The sequence below is a fragment of the Chiloscyllium punctatum genome, chromosome 8 (assembly GCF_047496795.1).
Source record: "Chiloscyllium punctatum isolate Juve2018m chromosome 8, sChiPun1.3, whole genome shotgun sequence".
Classification (NCBI taxonomy): domain Eukaryota; kingdom Metazoa; phylum Chordata; class Chondrichthyes; order Orectolobiformes; family Hemiscylliidae; genus Chiloscyllium; species Chiloscyllium punctatum.
Window position 1 is genome coordinate 5,250,348 of NC_092746.1, and position 26,187 is coordinate 5,276,534.

General features: G+C 37.3%; 1 protein-coding gene across 14 annotated transcripts; it reads left to right on the forward strand.

The window, feature by feature from the left end:
• Positions 1-69: 69 nt before the first annotated feature.
• LOC140480345 (heterogeneous nuclear ribonucleoproteins A2/B1-like) lies at positions 70-24,495 on the forward strand. 14 transcript variants are annotated; one of them, XR_011961270.1, is made up of 12 exons: positions 72-257; positions 2,777-2,890; positions 3,759-3,905; positions 5,066-5,276; positions 5,939-6,040; positions 6,830-6,907; positions 6,994-7,056; positions 12,326-12,439; positions 14,896-15,015; positions 18,234-20,044; positions 20,796-20,917; positions 22,292-24,495. XR_011961270.1 is itself a non-coding variant. In XM_072575090.1 (11 exons), the coding sequence occupies exons 4-11, from the start codon at positions 3,762-3,764 to the stop codon at positions 18,272-18,274; spliced, it is 873 nt and encodes a 290-aa protein (XP_072431191.1). In that variant the 5' UTR covers positions 72-257; positions 909-1,125; positions 2,777-2,890; positions 3,759-3,761; the 3' UTR covers positions 18,275-24,495. The 14 variants fall into 14 exon arrangements, 10 of the variants coding, with proteins under 10 accessions (XP_072431185.1, XP_072431192.1, XP_072431188.1 ...); XR_011961267.1 differs by having other exon boundaries at positions 18,234-20,917; XR_011961268.1 differs by having other exon boundaries at positions 20,796-24,495.
• Positions 24,496-26,187: the final 1,692 nt, after the last annotated feature.

The following is a 26,187-nucleotide window of genomic DNA, read 5'->3' on the forward strand; positions in this document are numbered from 1 at the left end:
TCACCAACTTTGCCGTTGGCGACTTCGCGTCACGTGTTAACCGTTCGGCCATTTTGTGTGGCTGAGAGAAGGTTCTAGAAAGTATTGAGCGGCGTCGGTGGTGGCAGCGTCGAGGAGGCTGTGGATTGCAGCTTGTCTCTTTAATCGTTTTTCTTTAGCTATAACGCCATTTTTAATCGATATAACGTTATTTACGAAGCGCTTGAGTTGAAGTATAGCGTTTTTATTTAAAAATTATTTTTTCGAGCAGGATGGAGGTAAGGGATAGAAGAAATGAGGGTCGGGAGGTGGCGTAGCGTATTTTTTTTTTCAGTGTACTATTTTGAAAGGTTGATCTGAAATCCTGTGGCGGTAGAAGAAAACGGGGATGCCGCGCTAATAACGGTGGTTAATCGCAGCCCGTTCGCGGACGTAACCCTTTCTGTTGGGAAACACGAGTCGAGTGTAGGTGACATACATTAGGGGTTGAATTTAGATCACTGATATCTGCGCTTCTCGGGTCTTTGTTGTTATATTACAACACTTTTGTCAGCTTGCCAGTTGATATCCCGAGAAAGACTTGTCCTCCTCCTCAAGAAGTTTGAACGCTCATTAACATTTCAGGGTTGAACCCAATCTTCTAATAATAAACGGTAATCTCAAACTTTTCTGTATTTGTGATGAGTTTACTGAACTATCCAGGAGGTTTTAATCTTTCCACTACCAAAAAGTTTCAGCACACGCACTTCTCTGAACAGGGGAGTCGGTGGAAGGCAAGTACAGAATGAGTATTTCATCTTCTACGCAGTTGTAAGTCATTCTGGAGGCTTTTAAAAAGCCTTGCTGGAGGGTGACAGGAGAGTGTGGGTAATGGTTACCTTGCAGAGGAAGGATAATTTCAGAAACATCTTGGGAATGTCACTTGATAGGATTAAAAGCATCAACATCATCAAAAAACTGCCAAAAGAGAATAAACTGCAAGAGACTAGGAGAAGAAAAAAAAAAGTAAATTGGAGGGTTTTTGCATCAAGTATCAGCCTCCATGATGCACTCCTCACTGATCCCTGAGAAGTGCTGACAACATTCACCCAACATGAACAACAATTCCTACTGAAGTTGTTAAATCCATATGGCCAGAGGGCTGAGGTGTGTAGAATTACAACACTATTCTCTTACTGTTGTTTCATTGAACTGTGTAGAAGACCAAAAGTAGAGATGGATGTGTATTTACTGAGTCACATGCCTGCTTCAAGTCCCAATGTAGGACTTCAGTACATCACATTAGACTTGATGCTCCAGTATTACACTGCCAGAAGAACTATCTTTTTGAATGAGATTTTAAACTGAGGTGCTGTCTGCCCTGTCAGGTGTTTGGAAACAAAATCTGGTATTTTGACACAACCATGGAGTTACTCCTGGTTAACATGCATTCTTTGTCAAAATCATAAACATCTGGTCATCACATTTTGAGAATTTTGTCTGTAAGTTGACGATCAAATTTCCTGCATTATAATAGTGTTTACTTTGTACATCGTGGACTGAAACATTTTGGGAGATCTGGCAATCTTGAATAGCATGATATAAATGCAAATTCTCCTCTGTTTTATAAAGAGCCTGGGTGCTTTCCATTTGTTTTTTGGAGGGTACTGAATATTAAGCTGCAGATGTATTTGTGCCCCTGAGAATAAGATATGAGCTTTTGCAGTTATGAGGAGAGAGAACAAGAATAGTGGAGTGAGTTTCCCTCGTATTGTGGGAGGAGGGGGTCACCTTGCAATCTATAGATGTGAAGAGGGGAAGGCAGACACATGCCATGTGAAGAATGGGATAATTTAAATTCACTAATGCTAAGATGGTGGTTTATGATAGCCCACAGACATAATAGTAATATCCTTTGTAATCCAGGATTATATAATTTTAATTCATATGCATGTATGAATTTTAAAATATACTGGATTATCAACAATGACCGTTTGCATTTATATCCTGTGTGAGAAATAATGTTGGGATTTTATAAAAGGAGATTAGGGCAGTACAGATTTGAAAGTGTATAGTGTTGGATTGAGGATGGAAGTTCAGTTTGGTGTTAAATAGAAATAAATTCTGTTCCACCTTGCACTGGCTGGGGTGGATAATTGGTGGGGGAACTGAGTTTTTTTTTCGCAGGGGCCAAAGCTTTGGGCTTCAACTTGTTCGGTAGTCTTTGATTTCAGACAATTAAAACTCATCCAGAACTCCATGTCTCAAGAAAGCAGTTTGACTACACATAATTGAGGGAGAGCTCTGTGTTCTCATTTTGATCCCTGAAAGATAGAAGTGCTGGAATATTTGTAAAATCCTGAAGTCTTCTATTTTAAACTTGCTTTTTAAAATCTCTTTTTTTTCCCCACTATTAGAAAATTCCTTTTAAGATATCAAGGGTTGCCCTTCATAAAGGTTTTGTCAAAAGGGTTGACTCCAAAGGAATTTGTCCTCCTACCTCTCATTCTGTGGTCTTGTGTGGGTGATTTGGAAGGGTTTTGACAGCACTGAGAAGCTTGTGACTCTTTTTTATCAAGTAAATATTGAAATGTTTACCTTGAAAGGTAATTTTTAATACTCACTGCCCTCTCACTGATGACAGAATGATTGTACTTTTGTCAGTCATCCTGAAATGCTTCCAAGTGCTTTTGCCCCAGACATACTGTCCTTTGCTGTACAATACAATTTCCATTGAGCTTGCTAAATGTGCCTTGGTATTAAAAGGGGACGAATGCCATGTCAAATTAAGCGCAATTAAAAATATTTATTTCTCCAGAATAGGGATAAGGAGCAGTATCGCAAGCTGTTTATAGGCGGTCTCAGCTTTAACACAACTGAAGAAAATTTGAGAAGCCATTTTGAGCAATGGGGAAAGCTCACAGATTGTGTGGTAAGTTTTGGAAATGCATATATAGTTTGTTCAAATCAGATTATTGAGACTAAATCATTGGTGCAAAAGAAGGAAAATGACCAGTTGACCTTGTTAAGACAAGTGATGATAAAACTCATTTCTCAAGCTTAGTAATGTGAGCATGTGATTTTGCGCAAGAGGAGTAGATTGCCAACTATAATAATAAAGAAATTATATGGAAGTAAATTCACTTTCAAACTTTTGTTTGTACTAAACATTGTTGATTATTCAGTACTGAATAACTGCTTTTTAAGAAATACACAAAAGGCCAGAAACATCAGTTTCTACTGTTTTCCAAATATTCAGCTGGTTTTGCCAAGCAGTTGCCCTGGTGGAAAAAGTTCTGATACGTAGAAGTCAGCAATTGATGACTTGCTTAAAGGGAAGCTCTTGAACTGTGTCTAGATTAGATGATGTTCCTGGATTTAGTTAATATACTGGTGTTCAAAACTGACTTTGTGGTTAGCACTGCTGCCTCACAGCACCAGGTTTTATTCTAACCTTGGCCGATGTCTTTGTGGAGTTTGCACATTCTTCCTGTGTTTCTGCTGGGTGTTCTGGTTTTCCTCCCTCAGTTCAAAGATGTGCATCTAAGGTGGTTTGGCCATGCTAAATTGCCCATAATGACCAGGGATGTGTAGGATAGGTGGATTAGCCATGGGAAATGGAGAGATAGGGTAGGGGGCAAGTTTGGGTGGGATCATTTGGAGAGTTGGCGTGGATCCGATTGGCCAAATGGCCTGCTTCTACACTATAGGGATTCAATGATTCTGAAAGATAAAAATACTTGTTTTTATAATTGTATTCAAGTGTTCCAGTATGAAATTACAAGTAATCAACTTTGCAGGTCATGAGGGATCCTCAGTCCAAGCGATCAAGAGGGTTTGGATTTGTGACATTCTCTACAGCTGAAGAAGTTGATGATGCAATGGCTGCTCGGCCTCATAAAATCGATGGTCGTGTTGTGGAGCCTAAACGAGCAGTTGCAAGAGAAGTAAATTTTTAGTAATGATAGCATTATTATTTCAATGTTTCAAATTTAAAAAGCAATATGGGACATCTTGTACATTTTTCTGTGCAGTGCATCAATAAGTGAAACTTGCCCAATATGCATTTCATGTTTGCAGCTAAAATAATTTTCTTATTCCTGAATCTCTGGTTGAAAAGAATATAATAAGTTACAAGTTCCCCACTGAAAGAGCTTTCAACAGGAACAGGTGTGGGCCCTATCATAGTCCATTGACCTTGACCTGGTATTCACTGTGATCGTGGCTGATCTTGGTTTCCATCTTTTCCTCCTGCTCTCCACATAACTTGATTATCTGAGACCAGAAATCTCATATCTGTATTCAGTGTATTGGTGGCGCAAGCACAACTCTCATTGTTAATTCTGGTTGTTTTGTTTTATGTTGGCTGATTGAGGAAGGTTGGCCATTATAGAGATGCTTATGTTGTGTCCATGAGAGAAATGCTAATGTTGCAGTCTCTTCATTTAAGTATTTCCAAAGTACTTTCTTTGGGTCAGTTGCTTTCTGTAGTTTTACATGCCATCAGGGCATGTGCTACTAAAACACCAACTCCCTACTAAAATATAGAAATTCATATATATTCTATCAGAGTTGTAGAGTTTGTCATGTTTGTGTATTCCTGCTTTTTGAATTGGACATTTGATGAACAAGGCTGTTTGATTATTTAAGTGTGGTCTTCCTTCTTAATTAGACAAAATTTATTCAAGAATCTCCAAACCGCTTTTTCTACATTATTTGTTTCAGACTTGTACTTGCTTACACCTTCCCATTAAAAAAAACTTTAGCATGCTGTCATTTAACCAGAAACCGATAGTAGTTAGGACATATGTAAATCTTAAGTGACCGTGGTCAAATGCCCTTTGAAGTTCAACGCTCAGAGGTGGTTCTCTGCTTTTCTTTTAAGGTGATGACTGTTTGCTTTTCATTTTCTAGTTTCTCCAAAGTAATGCCTGAGAGTGCCTCACAATAGAAATGATTCCTGTTCTTGATTAGGTAACTTGAATATCCAATTACAGTTGGAAGAATTGAAGGTTTTGGATTTTCAGAAAAATGACACTTATTGATGCTATGTTTGCTTTGGATTACTTTTGAGAATGTATTTGACAGTGCTTGCACTATTTTTTAGGAATCTGGGAAACCAGGAGCACACCTGACTGTGAAGAAACTATTTGTTGGTGGAATAAAAGATGACACTGATGAACATCACCTCAGAGCGTACTTTAAGAACTATGGAAAAATTGAAAGCATTGAAGTAATAACAGATCGCCAAAGTGGGAAGAAGAGAGGTTTTGCGTTTGTATCTTTTGATGACCATGATCCAGTGGACAAAGTAGTCCGTAAGTATCTTCACACACACACACACACACACACATGCACGCACATCAGCTGTCTCCACTGAAATTAATTGGAAGCTGAGAAAAGGTTGTTTGGTCTGAAAGAATAACATTTTGTACTTTGAGCTTGGTTAGCAAATAAGGCAATATATCAAGGCATACATAAGTGAAATTAATAATAAAAGGTAAAGTTTGGTCAGTCTTTGAGATACTAAGGAGAACTTTAATTGAATGAAAGGAAGGAAGAAATGGAGATATTTTGAGACAGAATATCAGAGCAAGGAGGTTAGAATGCTAAGATTTTTGTGATACGGCAAAGGTAATAAGGGGATTTACACAACTTAGAGGTGAGACTTTGAAAGCTAAATACAAAACTTGGAGCCTTAAATTAATAGTTTTGGAGAATGGCACACAACTCAGGCATGATTGTAAATAATGTGTGGTCTGAGTTCAGTTTTTAGATTGTGATAACTCAGCGCATCTGCTCAAAATAGAATATGCAGGAGAGCTCTGTAAATAGTGGTATTTGAAACTGTATAATCAGATGATTTTATTTGACATATCGGTAGCTTGTATTTGCAGTTGCATACTCATGTCAACGTGAAATTTGCCACAGTACCATATAGCTGTAAACGTGTAACGACTGTTGTAAACTTCTGTTCCAGTTCAAAAATATCATTACGTTAATGGACATAATGCAGAAGTAAGAAAAGCTTTGTCCCGTCAAGAAATATTGGAGGCACAAAGTAACAGGTCAGGACGAGGAGGTATGTATTTTGACCATGTTGAGACATCTTAATCATTTAACGTTTAGAATGGTTCTGGTCAAACCTTGCAGGGGATCAATTGGGTCAGTTGTCTGGGTGACCAGTTTGCAATGGAGAATGGGTTCAATTCTCACATTGGCTGAAGTTACCATGAAGGATTCTCCCCAAAATTTCCCCTTCTTAGGTCTGATGACTCTCAGGTTAAATTGCCATCAGTCTTTTTTTTAGATTAGATTACTTACAGTATGGAAACAGGCCTTTCGGCCCAACAAGTCCACACCGCCCCGCCGAAGCGTAACCCACCCATACCCCTACATCTACATCTACCCCTTACCTAACACTACGGGCAATTTAGCATGGCCAATTCACCTGACCAGCACATCTTTGGACTGTGGGAGGAAACCGGAGCACCCGGAGGAAATCCACGCAGACAATGGGAAAACGTGCAAACTCCACACAGTCAGTCGCCTGAGGCAGGAATTGAACCCGGGTCTCTGGCAGTGCTAACCACTGTGCCACCGTGCCGCCCGTCTTCTCTCTCCCTCTCTCTCTCCCTCACATATGAGACACAGCCCTATGGTCTACTTGGACTATGTCAACTTGTACATTTAAACTTGCAGAAAGCTTTTTCCTAAAGCATTTGATCAAAATAGCAAAGCAATTGTTAAAATTTCAGATATAACTTTTTGACCTTGTGATAAGGCTTGTTCAGTTAACTGAACTTCTGATTTTGTGAACATTCAGTAACGTTAGTTTAAAATAAAATTGACATAATATTGTTATTGACAGGTGGTGGCTTTAGAGGTGACCCTCGTGGAAGTGGCAATTTTCCTATGGGGCGTGGAGGTAACTTCGGAGGTGGCCCAAGTAAGCTTTGGAGATATAATTGTGTATTTTAATGAACAAATATTTCTTTATTTTAAGATTGTTAAAACTGTCTGTTTCCCTAACAGATGGATTTGGTGGTGGCCGTGGTTTTGGCGATGGCCCTGGTTTCAATGGCTTTGGTGGAGGAGGTATTTTTTTTAAAAAACTTTCTCATTGTTTCTCTTCCAATTACCTCTCTCCTCTTAGGCCCTCCATCTTTTGAATATGTTGCTTTCTAACTGGCTAACCATAGATTCCTCTTGCATTTTGCCTGTGTACTACTCATGAGCTGTTGGATTATGTAAGCAGAATCTAGATTAGAGTGGTGCTGGAAAAGCACAGCAATTCAGGCAGCATCCGAGGAGCAGTAAAATTGACTTTTCGGGCAAAAGCCCTTCATCAGGGATTATGTAAGCAAGGTGTTGAAAGAATGTGCCTTCTCCTGCACTCATCCATGTCTGTTAGGCGCACTTGCATTGTGGTGTTGGTTGGCTATTTGGTGAAAACTTAGCTGAGATATATCATCTCTTTTAGAGAATAGTGTATGTGAGAGAGGTGGATAGATAGCCAAAAACAAAAGATAGTAAGAGAGATGATCAATTATGAAATAATGACAGGAAAATAACCACTAAATGAGTGGGACGAAAATGTGTAATATCTGCATGCAGCATTAGTAAGAAAGTACGTGTACCAGAAGATGTGAAATAGATATTAGAAATGATTAGGAAAATAAGAACAGATCTCAAGTTTGTCATCAGGCCCTAAGCTGTGAAGGGGGCTATAATCTCAATTTTTCAATCTTCATCCACTGTAAATTTGGGCATACAGGGAATCATCGGTTTGTGAATGAGATTTGTTCTTGAGTCTGTTTGCAAATCAACTTATACACAAATTGGAGTAGAATGCTGGACATCATAAAGTAGCCATTCATAAGCTTGGGAAATGTTCGTATGTCCAATCTTTAAAATTGCACTCCTATACTGGATCATTATCGTAAGTTTAGGTCAAACATTCGTAGATTGGGGAAAAACCCTGGTTAGTTCTGGAAGGATACCAACAAAACAAAATAAAGATCTGTATTTAGTGCGTTTCATACCACTGAAAGACTGTAAAGCACATTTCTGAACTGTAGTTTTGTTGTAGGAAGTTCAGCAAGCACCTTTGCCTGAGTCACATGTTTCAAATTACACTCTGGGGTTTGAGAATAAAAACCTGTAATAACATTTCTGCAGTATTCAGTGAGTATGATGTTGTTGGAGGTACAGTCAGTTCTTATGTAGTTTTGTTCTAGTGCCATCTTGCGCTAAAGAAAATAGCGCAATAGCTATGCCATTTAAACTAATGGTGCCAGATTTGCATTATGGCCAGTACAGGTAAGGAATGTTTGTATTTTACAGATACTGGTCTAAATTCTTCAATCATGTTAAAGCCTATTCACATTGAAGAAGCACATTTTAGCAGAACCGACTGTTTCATCTTTCAGATGAGACACTTAAACTGAGACCCCATATGCCTACTTGGGTTGATGTAAAATATTCTGTGGCAATATTTTCAAAAAACATAACTGGTGTTCTGGTCAATATTTGGCTGAGAAATGTTTTGCAGAGTTTAATGTTGGGTTAATTTACGCTTTTATATTTGTACATAGTTTGGGCTTGAGCATCATTTTCATAGAATCACTGCAAAATTCTTTGCATTTAAAGATGGACTTGAATCTCTTTTTCAACCTCAGTGCTATACAGCCAGTGAAATACTTGTGAATATTCTAACAAAGGCAGTTAGGAGAATTATAATTTAATGAAGTGGCTTAATAAAATGAGCAGATATTTGAGAGATGGAGACTCCAGAAGATGTGAACTATGGGTTGAAAGGCTGGGGAGTATATGAGTGAGTGGATAGATACTGTTGTGATCAAGTAGAAGCTTTTAGGGTTTAGTTACAAGATTCCATGGATATGCAAGTGGGGAAAGAAATCTTGCAAACATCTCAGTGAGATATTGGGAGAATTTGTTTTATTTTTAAAATTTATCAGGTCAGTGTTTCATTCCAGCAGATAGATAAGGCTTTAAAACATTGAATCTTTTATAGGAGAATTAGAATTAGATCAATATTGGAAAAAGGAAAATTATAGAGGAACAAGGACAACAATGAAAAACATTTGCAGAATGATCACCTAAATAGTCCTTTGTATTATAAACTTGTGCTGTTTTCCATCTTCTGTCCACATTCCCCACAAAAGGACTTACGTTTTGGTGTCAGTTGTGACAATTCAATTACTGCCAACTCAGATTGGGTACTTTGGCACTGACTGTGGAAAACCTAACTCTCTTTAAGGCCATTATTCTGTGGATCAACCTTTTTTTTACATTTTTTTACTTGAGGCAGAAATGAAGACCATTTAAATTCCAGGAATATACAGTATTGCATATAAAGTGAAGACTGGAGAAATTAGACATTTCTAATCATTAAGACTTAAAATATTTAATTAAGCTTTATCATTTCTTGGTTGGGAAATTTGAAAAGCAGAGATTCCTCATGTTAGAATACATTCTCACATTCTCAAATTCTGTTCAAATTGAATTGTCAAAAGAACACAACTTTTGTCTACTTTGTGATTTCTAGGGTTTTTGCAATTTTGAAATGTCTTGAATTAGAAAAACTTAAATTGGCAATATTGATAGCAAAAAAAAAATTAGAAGTCCAATTGGAAAAGTTGTTCAAACGTGGCTGAAGGCACCATTTGTCTAAAGGAAGCAACTTGTATAGCTGGCAGAAATACTGAAAATGGGATGTGGCAATTAATTGCTAAGAAACTGCTAGTTTTCATATAACAGTTTTTCATTGATATTCAAAACCACAGCTTTAGCTTTTGTATGTACTGTTCACACCCAGCTCTACTTCACCTTCCTTTAATCCCTCTGCTAGTGTGACATTCAGTATTGAATGAGTGGAAATGTTCCCCAGTCAAATTTTGGGGCAAAGGAAGTTGCTGTTGCAGCTCTGGACTGTTTCCTAGCTTCTGACTGTCTTGTTCTCTCTGGTAAAAGGCTAAACCAGTCTGTTTGCAACTTCATGTTACATTTTGTCCCAAGATGAGTTTCCAGGCACCGTCACAGCATTGTCTATGTTGGCCTCTAACTTTGCCACATATTTTAACTCATCTGTTAAAACACTCATTCCTGTCTTGCACTTTTTAGGCTTGACTATTCCAATAATTACTAGTCCTCTCTCATATAAAATTTAGATAAATTTGATAAAATTAAGGTCAGCCAAAAATACTTTTGATGTCTCCCCTCCCTTGTGTTCAGTGACCTTCATTGGTTGTGCAAGATCTTGATTTTTAAAATGCTTATCATCGGGGATTTCAAAATCCTGTCCCAGAGCCCACTTTATCTCTATATGCTCTGTCCGTGCAAATTTTGACTTATTATCTCCCCCATCTTAAGTTGCTCGATCTTTGCTAGCTGTGTCTTCAGTGGACAGGTCATAAATTCCAGAGTACACTCCTCATATAATTTTTGCTGCCTAGCTGCTCTGCATGCTTCCTTTTTAAGATGTATAAAAGTATTGTCTGACATGACATCTATTGTATATTGTATAATGCTCTTAAGAAGCACGTTGTGACATTATATTGTATGACCTATTTCTACTTTTGTATAATGCCTCTAAAGATAGTGTGGTGTTAAACTAGTTGGATTCGTAACGGATTGTAAGACTTCTGTTAAGGTGCTCAACAAGAATTTCTGGATCAAAAGTCTTGAAAATAATCCATTCACTTGGATTAGGATTGGTTAACAGGAAAGAGATTAGTCTTTTGGTTTAACAAAATACCTAGTGGAGTACCTCAAATGTTTCGGCCTCAGCTGTTTACAGCTTTTCACTGACTTAAATTAGGCTGGTTGTAATGTATCCAGGGTTATGTTATTGCAAAGCTACATATAGAAGTGCAAAGCTACATATAGAAGTAAGCTGTGAAGATTGTGAATGGACAGGTGGAATTTGAGGTGGGGGGGGGTAGGAAACAGGAAATAGTAGTAGTATTGGTTGTTCTACCTAAAGAAGAGTGGCACAAAAAGATGACCAGTTTAAATCCTGAAATTGAAGGATTATTTTGTAACGATATTATAAGCTCCTTAAGATTTTAGAAGAATGAAAGGTGAAACACAGGAAATTTTTAAAGGACTTGATAGGGGTAAATGCTGAGAGTAAATTTGCCCCACTAGAAGGACCATCTTAGAATATTCTAGGTGCTGTCTATTCAAGACTGAAATGAAGAGAAATCCTTCTTGGTCAAAGGGTTGTGAATCTTGGAGTCCCACTTCACAGTTCTGTGAATGCTCAGTTTGAGTATATTCAAGTTAAGAATCAGTTCATTTTTGCTCACTAAGTGCGGGGTAGGAAGATAGTCATGTTATTGAATATCAGAGCAGGACTATGTCAATTGACCATCTGGTCCTGTTGTCATCTGAACAGCAAATTGTCAAAGTGGAAGTTCTATGCTTGGTTCACATCCATATTTGTGATTAGATTAGATTCCCTACAGTGTGGAAACGGGCCCTTCGGCCCAACCAGTCCACACGGACCCTCCGAAGAGTAACTCGCCCAGACCCATTTTCCTCTAACTAATGCACCTAACCCTATGGGCAATTTAGCATGGCCAATTCACCTAACCTGCACATCGTTGGATTGTGGAAGGAAAACTGAGCACCTAGAGGAAACCCACACAAACATGGGGAGAATGTGCGAACTCCACACAAACTGTCGCCCAAGGCTGGAATTGAACCTGGGCCCCTGGCACTGTGAGGCAGAAGTGCTAACCACTGTGCCTTCGTGGTGTGTAGAAAAATCATTTTTCAAAGACCTGGGTTCAATTCCCATCTCAGGCGACTGTCTGTGTGAAATTTACACATTCTCCCCATGTCTGCGTGGGTTTCCTCTGGGTGCTCCAGTTTCCTCCCACAGTCCAAAGATGTGCAGGTTAGGTGAATTGGCCATGCTAAGTTGCCCATAGTGTTAGGTGTAGGAGCATGGGTCTGGGTGGGTGTGCTTCGGCGGGTCGGTGTGGACTTGTTGGGCCGAAGGGCCTGTTTCCGCACTGAAAGTAATCTAATCTAGTCAGTCTAGTTTGAGAACGTCAGGTCATATTCTTTGAGGCTTTAAACTTAAACATTGTAGAATTTTCAAAGGTGTTTACAGTAAGTGTTAAATGTACAATTAAATGTAAAATAATTGCATTTTTGCATGTTTGTGCCTTTGTCTTTGTTTGATTTCAAGCCTGAATTCACTTCCTTTGGAAATATGTTTAACAAACAGATTCGGCTGTGAGTCTTGTATCGTTTTGCCTTGTGATTCTACACAAAGCAGTGAGAATTAGAACTGATTTGAATGAGATATTCAATATGTGTTTTATGTTTCCAGGTGGTAACTTTGGAGGACCGGGGTTTGGAGGTCCAGGATTCGGTGGAGGTCCTGGATTTGGTGGAGGATTTGGTAACCATGGTGGTGGCTATGATGGCGGTGGAAATTATGGTGGTGAGTACCTTGCTGCTAAGAAATTCGACAAACCTTTATGAAACTATTATGAATTACATGGTATTGGGGCAGACATTACGACAATTATTGCCGCCTTAAGTGCATTGACATGCGCACATTTTTGTACAGAATGGTAATGAAAGCCAGTTTCTCTAGTTTGTTCAAATAGCATTGTCAACTATTTAATTTGGCTGCTAAAGCTGAAAAATTGCCATATCCGAGGAGGGATATGTAAGGTATGAAAAAATGTAGGAGTGGTTGGAGAAAGGGTTGTACTTGAGTCATCTTTATTCCTACAGATGGATGGAAAAGGACCTCAATTGAAGGAGGTAAAATTATGGTCCTGAAACAAAAGTTGAAGAACCTCTATTCAAATGCACATTTTTGAACTCCAAGCAAACACAAGGCTAGCTTTGCTACTTGGAATTAATACAAGTCAGATGTTTGCTTATTCCCATCAAAAATCGGTTTATCAGTAAACTTATTTAGCTGGAGGGTGATCCAGGGCAGTTCTGCTCCAAAGCTTTCTGTTGTGGGATGGCACTTCTGGGATATAGTTGATTGCAGATGTTGAGGCTGGGATGAAGAAGGACAACAAACATTTTTGTAACCACCAATCCTGAGTGCCATGTAATTTGTTTTTTTTTGGAATGATCCAAATGTATACATGAAAGCTTGCCAAAACAAAATTGCATATTGGTGCTTGAGTTTTGATTTGCTTATCGCTGTATAATTTATTCAGTTGGTCAAAAGTATTTTGGTGTATCTTAAAACTCTGTTCGTGTATGTCTTTGAAGCAGGCATTATTTTCCATGGATAATTAGTTGGAAGGAGTTAGTAAGCTGCTCCCTTGCAGTTGTGTGGTGTCATATGTTGATTTAGTGATTTTTTTTTGCAGCAGAATTAAAGAAACAGTGATATTTTTCCCAAGTTGGGTGGTGTTTGACTTGAGGGTCTTGCAGATGGCGCACATGTATACTGTTCCTCTCGTGAATCGAAAGAAACTGTCAGGTTGCTTGTAAATGCTATGCTTAAGAGTTGCGTGCAACACTGATGATTGCAAGTCACGTAGGCTGGGTTTTTTTTTGTTTTCTGGTGCTGAGCAATTTGTGGTGTTAGTACTACACTTCTCCAAGTAAATGTTATTACCTGTAGAATTCCAAGTCTCTGACCTAAGTGTCAGCACAGTATTTGTGTGATCTATCTGGTTAAGTTTCTGGTTGCTAATGCTATTGAATGTCAAACCTCTGCATAGAGTAGATTCCCTTGTTGGAAATACTCATTGTCTGGCACTTGTGTCATGCAAAAGTTGATTACCACTTATCAACCCAAGCCTAAACCTCATCGCAGTCTTGCTGCATGCAGGCAAATGCTACTGTGTTTTCTGAACATGTAAATGGAACCAAATTGCAAATGGACCCTCACTTCATCTCTGATATCAACTATTTATTTGTAACAAGGCTGCAGTGATGCCTTCAGCCAAATGATCTTGTCAGATATTGTGTGAACTGTATATTTGTTGAGTAATCACTGACCACTATGTGCCCTTTAGGACTCGACTATTTTATTCAGCAGTAGTGTTAACAGCTTACTCCAAGTGAAGGTCCTCACTTTGAGTGCATTCTAGCTACCGTTGGCACTCAAACTGTAAGAACACCGATTCCTTAAATGAGGGGCAATAATACCTGACATCAAAGGTTTCTTCCACTGTTTGACTCAAGGCCATGACACTTCAACCTGGAGTCAATGTTGAGGATGCTAATGGTGTGTCCTATCATTTGCAAACTAGTATAGACCTTTGCTGGGTCTGACCTGTTGGTGGAACAGGATGCACTTCAAGATGATGATGAAGGAAACCATGTCAGGCTTCTACTTGCTTAGTCATTGTGGCATATGTTCTCTGATGTTAGAATTATCAGGATCAAGTGAGCTGGCTGTTGGTTTGTGCCTGGTGTGCCCTTTGTGCTTGGTGCTTAGATTGATAACAGGTGGTCTGTGTTTTATTCTTTGACTTTTTTTTCCAGAGTTGGGTATGTCATGTTATAGGACCATTCAAGTCAATTTTAAGGATCTGGAGTTTCATAGGGCAGATTGGGGAGGGTGCCATAATTTCTTCCATAGATTCTTAGGGAAGTAAATTGTTGGAAAAAATAATCGTAGTCTTATGGTCAATGCATTTGTCACTTGTTAATTTTCCACGTTCAATTAATTAACTTTTAAGTTACCCATCTGCTATAATGAAATTTGAACACCTGTCTATGGTTCCAGGACTTTTGAGTAGAACAGCAAATTATCATTCCCTTTTAATGTGAGGAGAAGTGAAACTGGATTTGTGGTTGTCAAATTTAAATGACAACAGTAAAGACTAATTTCAGTAATAGCGAAGGGTTCCTATGGTGGCATAGATTATGTAGGATTTAAATAACTGACCTGGTGATCTGTATTTTATGTCCTAGGAAATTTTGGAGGAGGTGGGAACTACAATGATTTTGGGAACTACCATCATCAGAACTCTAATTTTGGACCAATGAAAGGTGGAAACTATGGAGGAAGAAATATGGGTGGACCGTATGGAGGTATATTTTTAGTTAATGTATGGCAGAAATCAGTGTAGAGGTGGTTTAAATAATTCATTATCTTAAGAATATTGAGTACTTGCTTTAACTTACACCCTAGTCAAGCAGCAATGTATTACTGTTAGGAAGTTAAAACTTTGAACACTTTTTTTGACTTGTAAGTATTGTCAGTATTCCTGGGCAGATAGGGTGAGACTTCCTATTCTATTAGAGCAACATGCTTTGATTCCAACCACAAGCATATTTGAATTTTGCTGCGATTCAAACATGGACCTGATGAAACAGCCTCCATTTATGGATTTGTAGTATTTCCTTTTGCCACCTCAGGAGTGTTAATAGTTTTATGTTGAAGAGATGTCTCTGATCATTTTACAAGTTTAGTTTGTTCATGTTCCTTGTTGCCTCTCCATATTTCTGACATCATAAATTACTGGTAGTTTCGTGAGGGAGAAGTGATTCTTGCAGATGAATGTGAAGAGTTAAGTGGCAGGAGAAAATTGGTCTGATGGGGAGATTACAGCTGAGGCAGTCATGATGTCAACCATTGTTCACAATTCAATTGGCATCAATAAACAGCAATCAGGAATGAAAATATCATTGATCTGTTTTTCTTCATGTCCCACCCTATTCTTGTCCTTACAGGACAACACATTGATGAACGTGCACTTCTTTCCTTGTCTAGCATAATGCAAAAGGAATCAAAACAAAATACTCTGGTTGCTAGAAATCTGAACCAAACAGAAAATGCTGACAGGTTTGGCAGCAAATGTGGAGAGAAAAACAGAATTAGCTTTTTGAGTGCAATATGACTTAAGACGAATCCTCTGTTCCACCAACATTTTATTTAGTGGGAAAAAATGTTAGGCTAAATGGTTAAGTTAATGCGATCTGCATTTTTATGTTCTCATTTTTAAAATAAAGAAACCATGTATAGTGAAGAATCCTAGCAAAGTGGATAGGATTTTGTTGAGACATAGATCCTGCAGTGACATGGCAGGTCTTCTGATTTATCCTTTTGAAAGTGATGAGATCAAGAGGCTACTCTTTAAAGTTAAGGTCTCCCATTTAGGATTAACATTTTTACTGAGTTGAGAGTTTTGGAGTACTACAGAAAATGGTGGAAATGGGGTCACTAAATATTGTTACAAAGATTGTCTTGTTAGCCAACCATCTATGGTTATTGGCGTAGGCAGGAATGTGGGATGGAAGCCATGATCAGATAATCCAAATCTTGTTGAATGGCAAAGCATACGAGATGATCAAAATGCTCCAACTCCATGTGCTTTACAAATACCAGGTAATCAATAAAGCTACTGGTGTTCTGCGGATGTCTTGACATTTTAGAATGGAACCTTTATGGAGGAGCTGATTTTATTTTGTGATTGTATTCTGATAGAAACAATTCGGAGTTTTCTAGTTTGTTACTGATAAACCTCCACTTCCATAACATTTATTCAAGGTAGGGGGCAACTAATTTTTTTTTAAAAATTGGATCAAGCCTATGTAGTCATTAGAACTAATTAAAGTTAAGGATCACAACTTAACCATAAATGCAATAATGGTTGAAGTAGACTATATTGTAGACTGAAGGGAGGAAGGGTTTTTCTTTTTTAAAAAGGAATGGTACATATAGATCCGAACATGCTTTTAAGATTGGCTGAAAAGTTGAACATTAATATTCCAGTTGCTGTCTTTAACTATGGCCACCAAACTTGTTTTTTTTCATTGTTTTCTTGTATACAGGTTACTCATTGTCACTTTCTTTTTGATAACATAATTTCTTAAAATCTTAGCAATGGATGTTATTCATTTGACTTAGTCTGAAATTGTTTGAAGTATTTTGGAATTTTGTTCATTTGTTATGGCTAGTCCCTGGTCAAGGGCCCTGAATTTATTATGGTTCCCGATGAGATACCCTAAATATCAAATGCTCAATTGAGCAGCATCGAACTAACTGCCCTTTATTCATCCACCTCCACAGTTGGTTGCAAAAAGGTTACTTAGGGATGCTACCCCTTGTGGCTTCCTTTCTAAAAGACCAAATGAAGTTATGGTTTAGAGGAGCCAATTTAACCAGATTCTCTGGCGTTGATTAAAAGGTTAGTTTATTAGTAACTATGTATGAGAAGAAAGAAAGATGCAACAAATTTTACATCAGAAATGAGTGGTGAATCTAATAAAAGTAAATGAAAAAGAAATGTAAGGATTGGCTAGAGTTCCATGAAGAGTAGATGAAAGGATGTTGCAGCCATTACATTTGGTGATACTGGTCTCGCAAATATCAGTAGGGGCATGAATAATTGAGATACTTGACTTTACAGCTCAACTGAAATTCTTCGAAACTGTTTTCTCTCGATTGTTGGCTTACAGTGATCGGACAGTACTTTTCCTTTTTACGTGGAGTGTGCTGGTGTTTAATTGCTGTCCTTGAGCTGTGACCTTCATAACAAATTAGTTCAGTGACATAACATAAATCATGTTTTTTAACTCTGGCTTTGTGAATTCATGTTTTTCAACTTGTGTTCCCAGTCTAGGATATAATCAAAGAATTGCTCTCCTATTGAGAGGAGGCATTTCTGCCGTTTGAAGTCTTTTTCCCCAACAGACAGTGAATTTTATGCTTAATGTTACTTACCAGCCAGGCTTTAACTTGAAATTTTAATTTTATAAAGAAGTATTGCTTGAAAGCTGTGTGTGCCCATGTATAATTTAAAGTTCTTTTCAATAGACTTGGATATTATTAAGTATTTGACTTGTGTTTTTTTTGGTAAAGCTTGAGTTTAATCCTATTCAACTGTAAATTCTTGAAATGTTTGTGAAATTTCAAGTCACTCAGTTCCTTAACAACTAAACCAAAAGTAGACATTATTCTGCTATGACCCACCTAGGTTTTCTTTTAAGGACCTATTGAAGGCATTGCTTTTTAAATCCAGCATATTTAAACATTATTGATAATTCGTAATGTATTATTGTGTACCAATGGGCAAATGATAGTGAAAGTAAAGAATTGCAGGCTAGTGTTCTTTACATGGGGCAAATGACTTTCACAAGGTAATTGTCAACAAAATCCCATTGAGATTTTTATCATTGAATGAATGGTTTTGAATTTTGACTGTACCAAAGGCAAAATGAATGCGGAATATTGAATAATTAAAAAATTTTGCATTTTGTCTGAAATGAAATTGTATTGATCCAATTTTATATAACCTTGATCCCAGGGAATTATGGTGGTGGATTTGGTGGACGTAACAGATATTAATTCAGCAAAACCCATTCCAAGGGTAAGTATATGATCTGTTTATACTACTACTGAATTTAACTCTGTATAGTACTGGTAGCGAAGATTTAATTTTTTTTTGTAAGTCTGTTGCATATTTGAATCCTGAAACCCTGAAGTTTCAAGTAATTTGAACTTTTATCTCCTTTGTATGCTTATTCCACAATGCACAACTATTCATAATTGTAGCAGGTTGTCTGGGGAAGAATATAGCCACAGTTTAATTAAGTAACTTTATTTCTGGAAATAAAGGTTCATTTGACATACATTCTTAAGGGCTTTGTACCATTTCAATGTTAAATAGATGGTAAAATTGGATTTTTATGATTAACTGCTTACTGTTTACCTCTATTTTATTGTAACAGGCATCACTATATAAATAGGGGAGGATGAGAGCCCAGAGTTTACAGGACAGCTGCAGGTTATTCTCTCAGCAAAATTTTAAGGAAAAAATTATCTCAGCGGAACATAAGTCAGTGAGATGACGGAAGACTCCAGAGCACAGGCAGAGAAAACCATTTTGTCAATTCTTGGGATTGTTTAATTGAGCGGACTCTTGATGTGGAGAAAGGACTGTAAAGATGCCTTGGAGACAGATTTCTAGTTTTTTAAAAAAAAAATTCTTTGCTGTAGTATCTTTATAGTGTTCTTCTTAAGTTGCAATGTGGAATTGTTATGAGTTTGAGGGGATTTTTTGACATTTTAAATATTCCTAGATGCACTGAGAATTTTGAGAGCTATGAACCAGGATCATGGAGTTATAATATTCAGCCTTTCTATGTTAAATATCTGCAGTGTGTAGAGTTTGGAAAATGTTGTATGTCCACAGTAACTTTAATAAAATCCCAAAAAAAAAGAAAAGGGGATGTGTAATTGTTTTCTTAGGTAGATTTGTTATGGGTGGGTGAAATATTCAGTGTTTGACACAGCTAGGAAAATGCAAGGACAACTAATCAGACAAAAGGTGCAGAGATGAATCTTCAAGTCCTTGATTTAAAAACTTAGAACTGAGTTGTTTCTCCAAGAATCAAAATCTTTAGATCCTGTAGATACAGCAGCTACTTCATCGGCCAGGAAAGGCATGATCCGACGTTAAACAGCAAATGGTTTACACTTTCAAGAAAACAGGTCTAGCGCAAGAAGTCTGGACAAAGAAGCCTAATATCAGCCAGCATCCTTATAAAGTGAGCGGTACTCATGCAACAAAAGCTTTAACTGCAGTAAATTTAAAGAGGAGGCCAACGAAAACAGATCTATCTTGTAGAGCAGAATAGAGCTAAGCATCAGTTAAACCTCATCATGTAGGTAAGATATTATTTAATTGTTTTTTTACTTTTACAGAAGTGAAGAGGTGGTCAATACAATAATAGCTCAAAGCAATATAGTGGATTGCTTTTTTTTAAATTTTAAGTATGTTCTGTAGTGCCACATCTTTGGTGTGTAGGAATTTATATACACCAGATTCCTTTTGTGCAAGGTTAAAACTGACACAAAGCTAAAAACGTGTAGTATCTTTGTGCCTAACTGTTTACCTTTTCTGTGCTATTTAAGGTTATAGTATCTGAAGTTGATTGGGTGTTGATTGTCCATTGGATCTTAAACTGAGCTGCCAGACTTCATTCCACATGTGATCAGAACCAGCATCTGACCTCTATCAACTGGTCTGAGCTGCACTGGAACTGAAATCACAGTGGAGAAGGCAGTGATCTAAGCTATAAGCTACATGATCAGTTTTGTTCGCTACAGAAGTAGGTAAGTGTACAGAGCTCTGAGCAATATGTGGTGATTTGAATGTAGCATTCAGTGACCAGTGAATTGATGAACATGGCACTGAAGGGGTTCAGTATGTCAGAATTGAAAACATCTAATTAATACTTGCCAATTTAATGAGACAAAGTTGGAAGATCACTAACCAGGCAAAGTATATGGAAAAAAATCTTTGTAATGAAAATATTGCTTTTGTTTTAAAAGTTGACATTTAATATAGCTGACTACTACTTAAGCAAATTTTAGTTCATGTTAATTTTCAGAAGTCTGATTTTAACTTTAATAAATGCACATTGTTGCTCCATTAGCTCAGGTGTCAAGCAGACACCGTATTTCACATCATTGACTAAATAATTGAATGTTTATATTAAGCTGTCTTTCAGTAGTAGATTCCCTCCTTAGAAACTGGCTCTCACCAATTATGTTGTGCGGATTCTGCATTTAATAATATGTGCCTGATTGAGGTTAGTTCTAAATAGTTAGTTTTAATAACATTTAAGCAGATCAGAAAATGTCTGTAGAAACAAATGCAGTACCCTAGTTCAGTCAACAAAATACAGATCAGTTAACTTTACAGCCCCCAAGTTGCTTTATTGCTGGCAAAAGTGCTAAATATTTCAGGTTTCAGTGCTGCTTTTCATTTGTATTTTTGAGTAATGTTAGCGCTCAAATTCCTCCAGCAAAAGTTGTTTAGTTTCCAAACCTCTGCTCCTCTCTCTAATATGTTCTTTTGCAGAAGTAGTTGTCCTTTTTATCTACTTTGCTGCTTCAAAGTGCCAGGCTTCTATATTCCCTATATGTATCTAGCAGATGGTTGCCTAGAAATGAGGCTCTAAGAGACAAAATATGTGAGGATCTGTAAGTAATCTGATTTAATAAATTGATTTATGCAAAACTTTTAATTTTACTGGTTGATTGCTAGGTATTTAAAAGTTGCAGTTATGGGATATGCAGTAACGTGCAGAGGCAATCTAAGCTAGTAAATGAGCAGTTATGGCAAATAGCTTGTTTTCTAAATGGCAATTTTGTAAACAGGGTATCCTTCAATCTAAAAGAAGTCGATAGCATTGTGGTTTGAGGTTTACAAGTGTCTTTTGAAACTTGTTGAACCCCATTTCTTGTTTCATAGGCCCTTTGATAAGTTCCTTGATACCTTTTGAGACAGTGGTCTTGTGGTAATTTCACCAAACTAGTAATCTAGAACTGTGGCTAAGGTTCTGAGCTCATGGGTTGAAACAGCAGGTGATGAAATTTGAATTTAATGCAAATCTGGAATAAAAGGCCTAATGGTGAACTAAGTCACCGTTGCTTGTTAAAAATGCTCCTGGCCTACATGTCACTCCAGACTCATAATAGTGTGGTTAAGTTAACTTAGTGGGTAATAAATATTTAGCTAGCAATGCCCATGTGTCATGAACAAATTTAAAAAAGCAAGGAACGAAGAGTGAATGAGAATGTGGAGAAATCAGATCTTCCATGATCTTATTAAATAAGGGCAGGCCAAAGTGGCTGAGTGGCCGCCGCCTTCTAATTTACATGTTAGTATGTTTCACAGTTTATTTTGGGTAGTGAAACCTTATAAAGAGAGTATGACCTTTATGCATTCAAGTTTGATATGTTTACTTTGAGGATTGGCTGATGACTTGAGGAGCAGCTCAAGTGGAGTGAGCTGTAAAGCATACATGTCTGGCTAGTGAGTTTGAATAAATTCAGTTGTAAAAGTATTCCCTCCTGCCTTATTTTCTAACTTAGACTAGATTTTCATGATCACAGCTAGCTTACTGAAGAATGGCCTGAGACTCTTGATCTTGTTAACCAGTGATACCTGTTGGACCTGTTCCAAAAGTGGATATCGGAGTAAGAGATTCAGGCCTGATTAGGATAGTTTGTGTTTTAATCCCCATGAAGGAAGTTAATAACAGGAATAGACGTATCGACTCATGGGCCTGCTGTGCCATAATTGTCAGCATCAATTCCACTTGCCCACCTGATTTCCCTATATTCCACTATTCTTTGTATCCAAAAGCTGAGCAATCTCAATCTCCACCATAACTGAACATCCACATTCCTCTGGTTGGAGAATTCGTATAATTCACAACCTTTCTGACTGAAGAAATTTCTCTAATGTTTGTTATCCAAGTTTTGCACTCTGAAGTTGCTTAATTTCTGTTCATTTCTATGAAATGTGAAGCTTACGTTTTGGATTGTGATAATATTTTTCTCCCTTTCTAGGAGCTGATACGGAATTCAATGGATTGTGGATGTTTTTTGACAAGGATGCTGAGTTCAGTAAATTGATAGTTTTTCATTCATGACAGGTTTAAAAGGTAGTTTTGACCAGAGCTCCAGTTTACTTAATGCTAAAATCCAAGGGATGTTTCAATTCACTGTTATTGCTGCGCTTTTACTAACTGGCACTTTTGGAGCCTGTTTGGATTAAAATGTTCAGAATTCATTATAACCTTGTGAAGAAAGTGGTATTGGAAATAGCTTGTTTAGTTTCCAGAGTATAATAATGGTTGAGGATTGAAAGGTAAGCTTAAGACTAAGGTTAGGAAGTCTTCACAGCAGGCAGTGTTTCAAATGGGCTCAGCTCCTGAATAGAATAGTGGTGATAACAGCCTCAAAGAACCAGTTGAATGCTATTAGTTTGCTTTAGTGTGCAATTTACACAAAACTTACTTATACAGTCACAACTCAAAGTGGGTTGTGTGAATGTGAACTCTGAGAACCTCAGTTAAGTAAAAGAAATTTGTTAAAAGTGAATTGAATTTTTTCTGTTGCAATCTTCCTCAAATGTTTAATCAAAGGAACAGAAGGTCATAAGTTGATGTGGAATTGAGAAATATTTTTAAAGAAAATTAAATGATGGAAATGCAATATTTTATTGGTGATGGACTCCAAGCACATTTTAAAAAAAAAACTTTGCTCATGCATTGAGATTGGTATAATAAGCCACTTGTTGCAGATACTAATTTCTGTTGGCTTATTTTCCTTGATATGCATATTTTCATGCGTAAGCTGAATGTCCAGTTTTCCATGTCATTTGGCTTTGTTTCAAGAGCTAGTGCTATGATTCAGTAAAATACATAAAGTTTCCATTGTTGGTCATTACACATTATTTGAAAATCTTAGAATCTGCTGTCTGGGTTCAATGGCACGGGCATAGTGAATTTTAAAGCCATTATATTGCATAAGGGAGAACAACGGATCTGAGAAATAAAACAAGGTAAACAAGTGGGTGTTTTTTTTTAATCAGAAATGACCATTGCCACATGTGAAAATAAATTGTAACTTGTCAGTTCTACTTTACCTTGGTTTTAAGTGTTACTGATTTTAGTAGATTCTATAGGCAGTGCTAAAGTTCATAAACTGCACTGAAACAAAATAAAATTGCTTTCAGTCAGAATGGTAAACAGATGTGGTTCATATTTAGATTGCAGAGGATCCAGCTTTAGAGGCTGATGTAGAAGGTGTTTTGTCAACTTGGGTGCAAAATTGTGTTCTAAGTTTGGGGTGCAGTGTGTACATTGATTCCATAAATGACAGTTCTTTCAAACTTGTGACTGGAATCGTAAGATCAAGGCACAGAAGTATTCCAACCCTCCTTTAAAATCATGGTTTCATCAAAATGTACAACATGTAAAATATTAACTATGGAGTCAGAAACAGACAACATTCTTGGCTATTGCTCAAATGTGCTTAACTAAATGTTGGAAAGTAAGGTTCTGTCTTAACAAGCTAAAGATGTTACGTTATTAAGATCTTGCCATTCTTTAGATGGACATAAACATGATCAGTCGCACAAGTAGCATCTGAAATGTCATTCAGAAGCCTGAGTTCAGCCAAGACAAATATAAACATTTTTATATGCTATTATTAAGGAGCTACCTAATTAATACAACTAGGTAAAGGCAAGACTGGGTTTGATTAGAAACTTTGTTGCTACATTAGCACTTGGTGTAAACTACAGACTTTCTATGATTTAGCTGGAGTTGCAATTTTTAGTTAAATTATATAAATCTCAATCTGAAGTGTTCAGAATTTGATGGTCCTGTAAAAGCACAGAACTGTTTACCCTTAATGCTGCCTGCAGAGTAGGAGTTGAGCAAGGGTTCCTAGAATGTCGACAGGCTAGTGAGTGCATGAGGGAGACAATATGTGGCAGCTTGCTAAGTACAGAGGAACCTTGATTATCCAGCATTCGAATAACCGAATTTCAGATGATCTGAACAAGATTGCAAGATCCCAGTGCATGGCTAACTGTTTCCAACATTCGATTAACGGAACAAAATACTCCCCATCCGTGTCCTTTCGATGAACAAGGTTCCTTGTAGTGGAATGGATCCAGTCATGAAAGCTGACAAGGAAACATTTTTTTAACATGATGTATTTGCATCCTTGTTCAATGGATGGATATTAAAGATGTGAACCTACTGAGACGTATTCCTTTCTGTTATTTTTTGAAGGATTTCCTTATTCTTTCAATTTTAGGATTAATGCTAGCGATCGCAGGTGGGTGCATCTCCACACTTATCCAGGAATCTCTGCTATCTTTATTGCAGTTCCATATTTGGATCTGTGATTCGGAATTTCTTGCATTGAAAATGTCAGTCAAAAATGCTGTCCTTGGTAACAGAGGTGCATTAATCCTGTTGTTCCCACTTCAACTATTGACATCTGTAGTATCCTTGCCCAAATTTCCCATCAGCCCACTTTTGCCCAGTTAAGTAGGCTGATATCAATTTGGTTTCACTCTCCTTTGATTGGACCTTCAGTAATTTTTCTTCAAGCATTGATTGGCAAGTATTGAGTCCAGCTTTTTCTTGTACACTTTAGATCCAGCACTAACCCTTCCTCTCCACTGGCTCCATTGTCTGATAGCAATCCAACTTCAAATATTAAGTGTGCCATCGTTAATACTAAAAAGTCAGAAGCTACTTTCTCAAGACACCTGAAAGAAATGACATGTTAAAAGTGTTATGCACCTTGGCCATTATTTTTGACTAAGTTCGATCATGAACCATGGCATTATTCTATAACCCTGAATTTTTGCTCCAATGTATTTCCAGAATGCCACCTGTCTCTAATTGTTTTGTGTGGTATTGAAACCTTTAACTGTTACTTCCATAGTATTCTAATTTTGCTAATTGGCTTTCCACGCTCAGTAAAATTCTGCCACTTTATTCTGGAACAAATTCTGTTCATTCTATCTACACTGACTACTATCCCTTCAGGTTCACCAGTGCCTCATTTGAGATTCTTATTGTGTTTTAAATGCTTTCATAACTTGATTTTCTGATCTATTTGATTATTCTCATCTGAAAATGACCTTGTTTATTTCTCCCTCACTTTCACCCAAGTGAATAGGAAGGGTTTAGAAGGATATGAGCCAAATGCTGGCAAATGGGACTAGATTAATTTGGAATATCTAGTTGGCATGGACTGACTGGTTGGTTTCCATGCTGTACAGCTCAATTACTTTACCCTGCTGTTTTCAGCTATACATGAGTGGCTCAACAATCTCTTTCCCTTCCTAAAGTGCTGTTTAGCTGATCTCCCATCAATTTTTTTAAAAAAACACCTTTTAGATCAACTTTGTTTTACAGCTTCTACTGTTCAAGGTTGAGAAGTTATGCTTGTAGTTAAAACCATTAAAGGAGAAAAATTGTGTAACGAGAATTGTGCACTGGTTTTTTTAAAAAGTATTTTCATTGCCTGCTAGACAACACTTTCAACTATATTAACTTCACATATTTTGCCTTCAGCAAGGAAGTATAAAATCTCTTATAATATCCTCCCGATGGTATGCCCGATTAGGTGACTTATTTATCAGTAGCAATTGATGCTTTCACAGTATAGTACAGAAGCAACTGATCAAAGTTGTTTAATAAAATCTTAGTTACCAGCAAGTTCTCTTAAATTATTCAGAGGAGTACCTACTCTGTAATTGGACAAAATCAGTCAGCCAGTCCCACCAAAATCTAGACTCAGACCTTATCTCAACAATACAACTGCGTGTACTTGGGTTTTGAGGTAAGACAATAAGCACTAGCTTTCATTTCAAGCTGTTAACTGGTTTCAAATGGCTTTGCTTTAAAATCTTATTTTTTTCTGAAGTTAGTTGC

What these genes read in the sequence shown, in the direction of transcription:
- LOC140480345 (XM_072575081.1), top strand. An exon ending in AACGAGCAGTTGCAAGAGAA is followed by an intron (nt 3,906 to 5,065) that starts GTAAATTTTTAG and finishes ACTATTTTTTAG; the next exon opens with GAATCTGGGAAACCAGGAGC. An exon ending in TATGGGTGGACCGTATGGAG is followed by an intron (nt 15,016 to 18,233) that starts GTATATTTTTAG and finishes CCTTGATCCCAG; the next exon opens with GGAATTATGGTGGTGGATTT.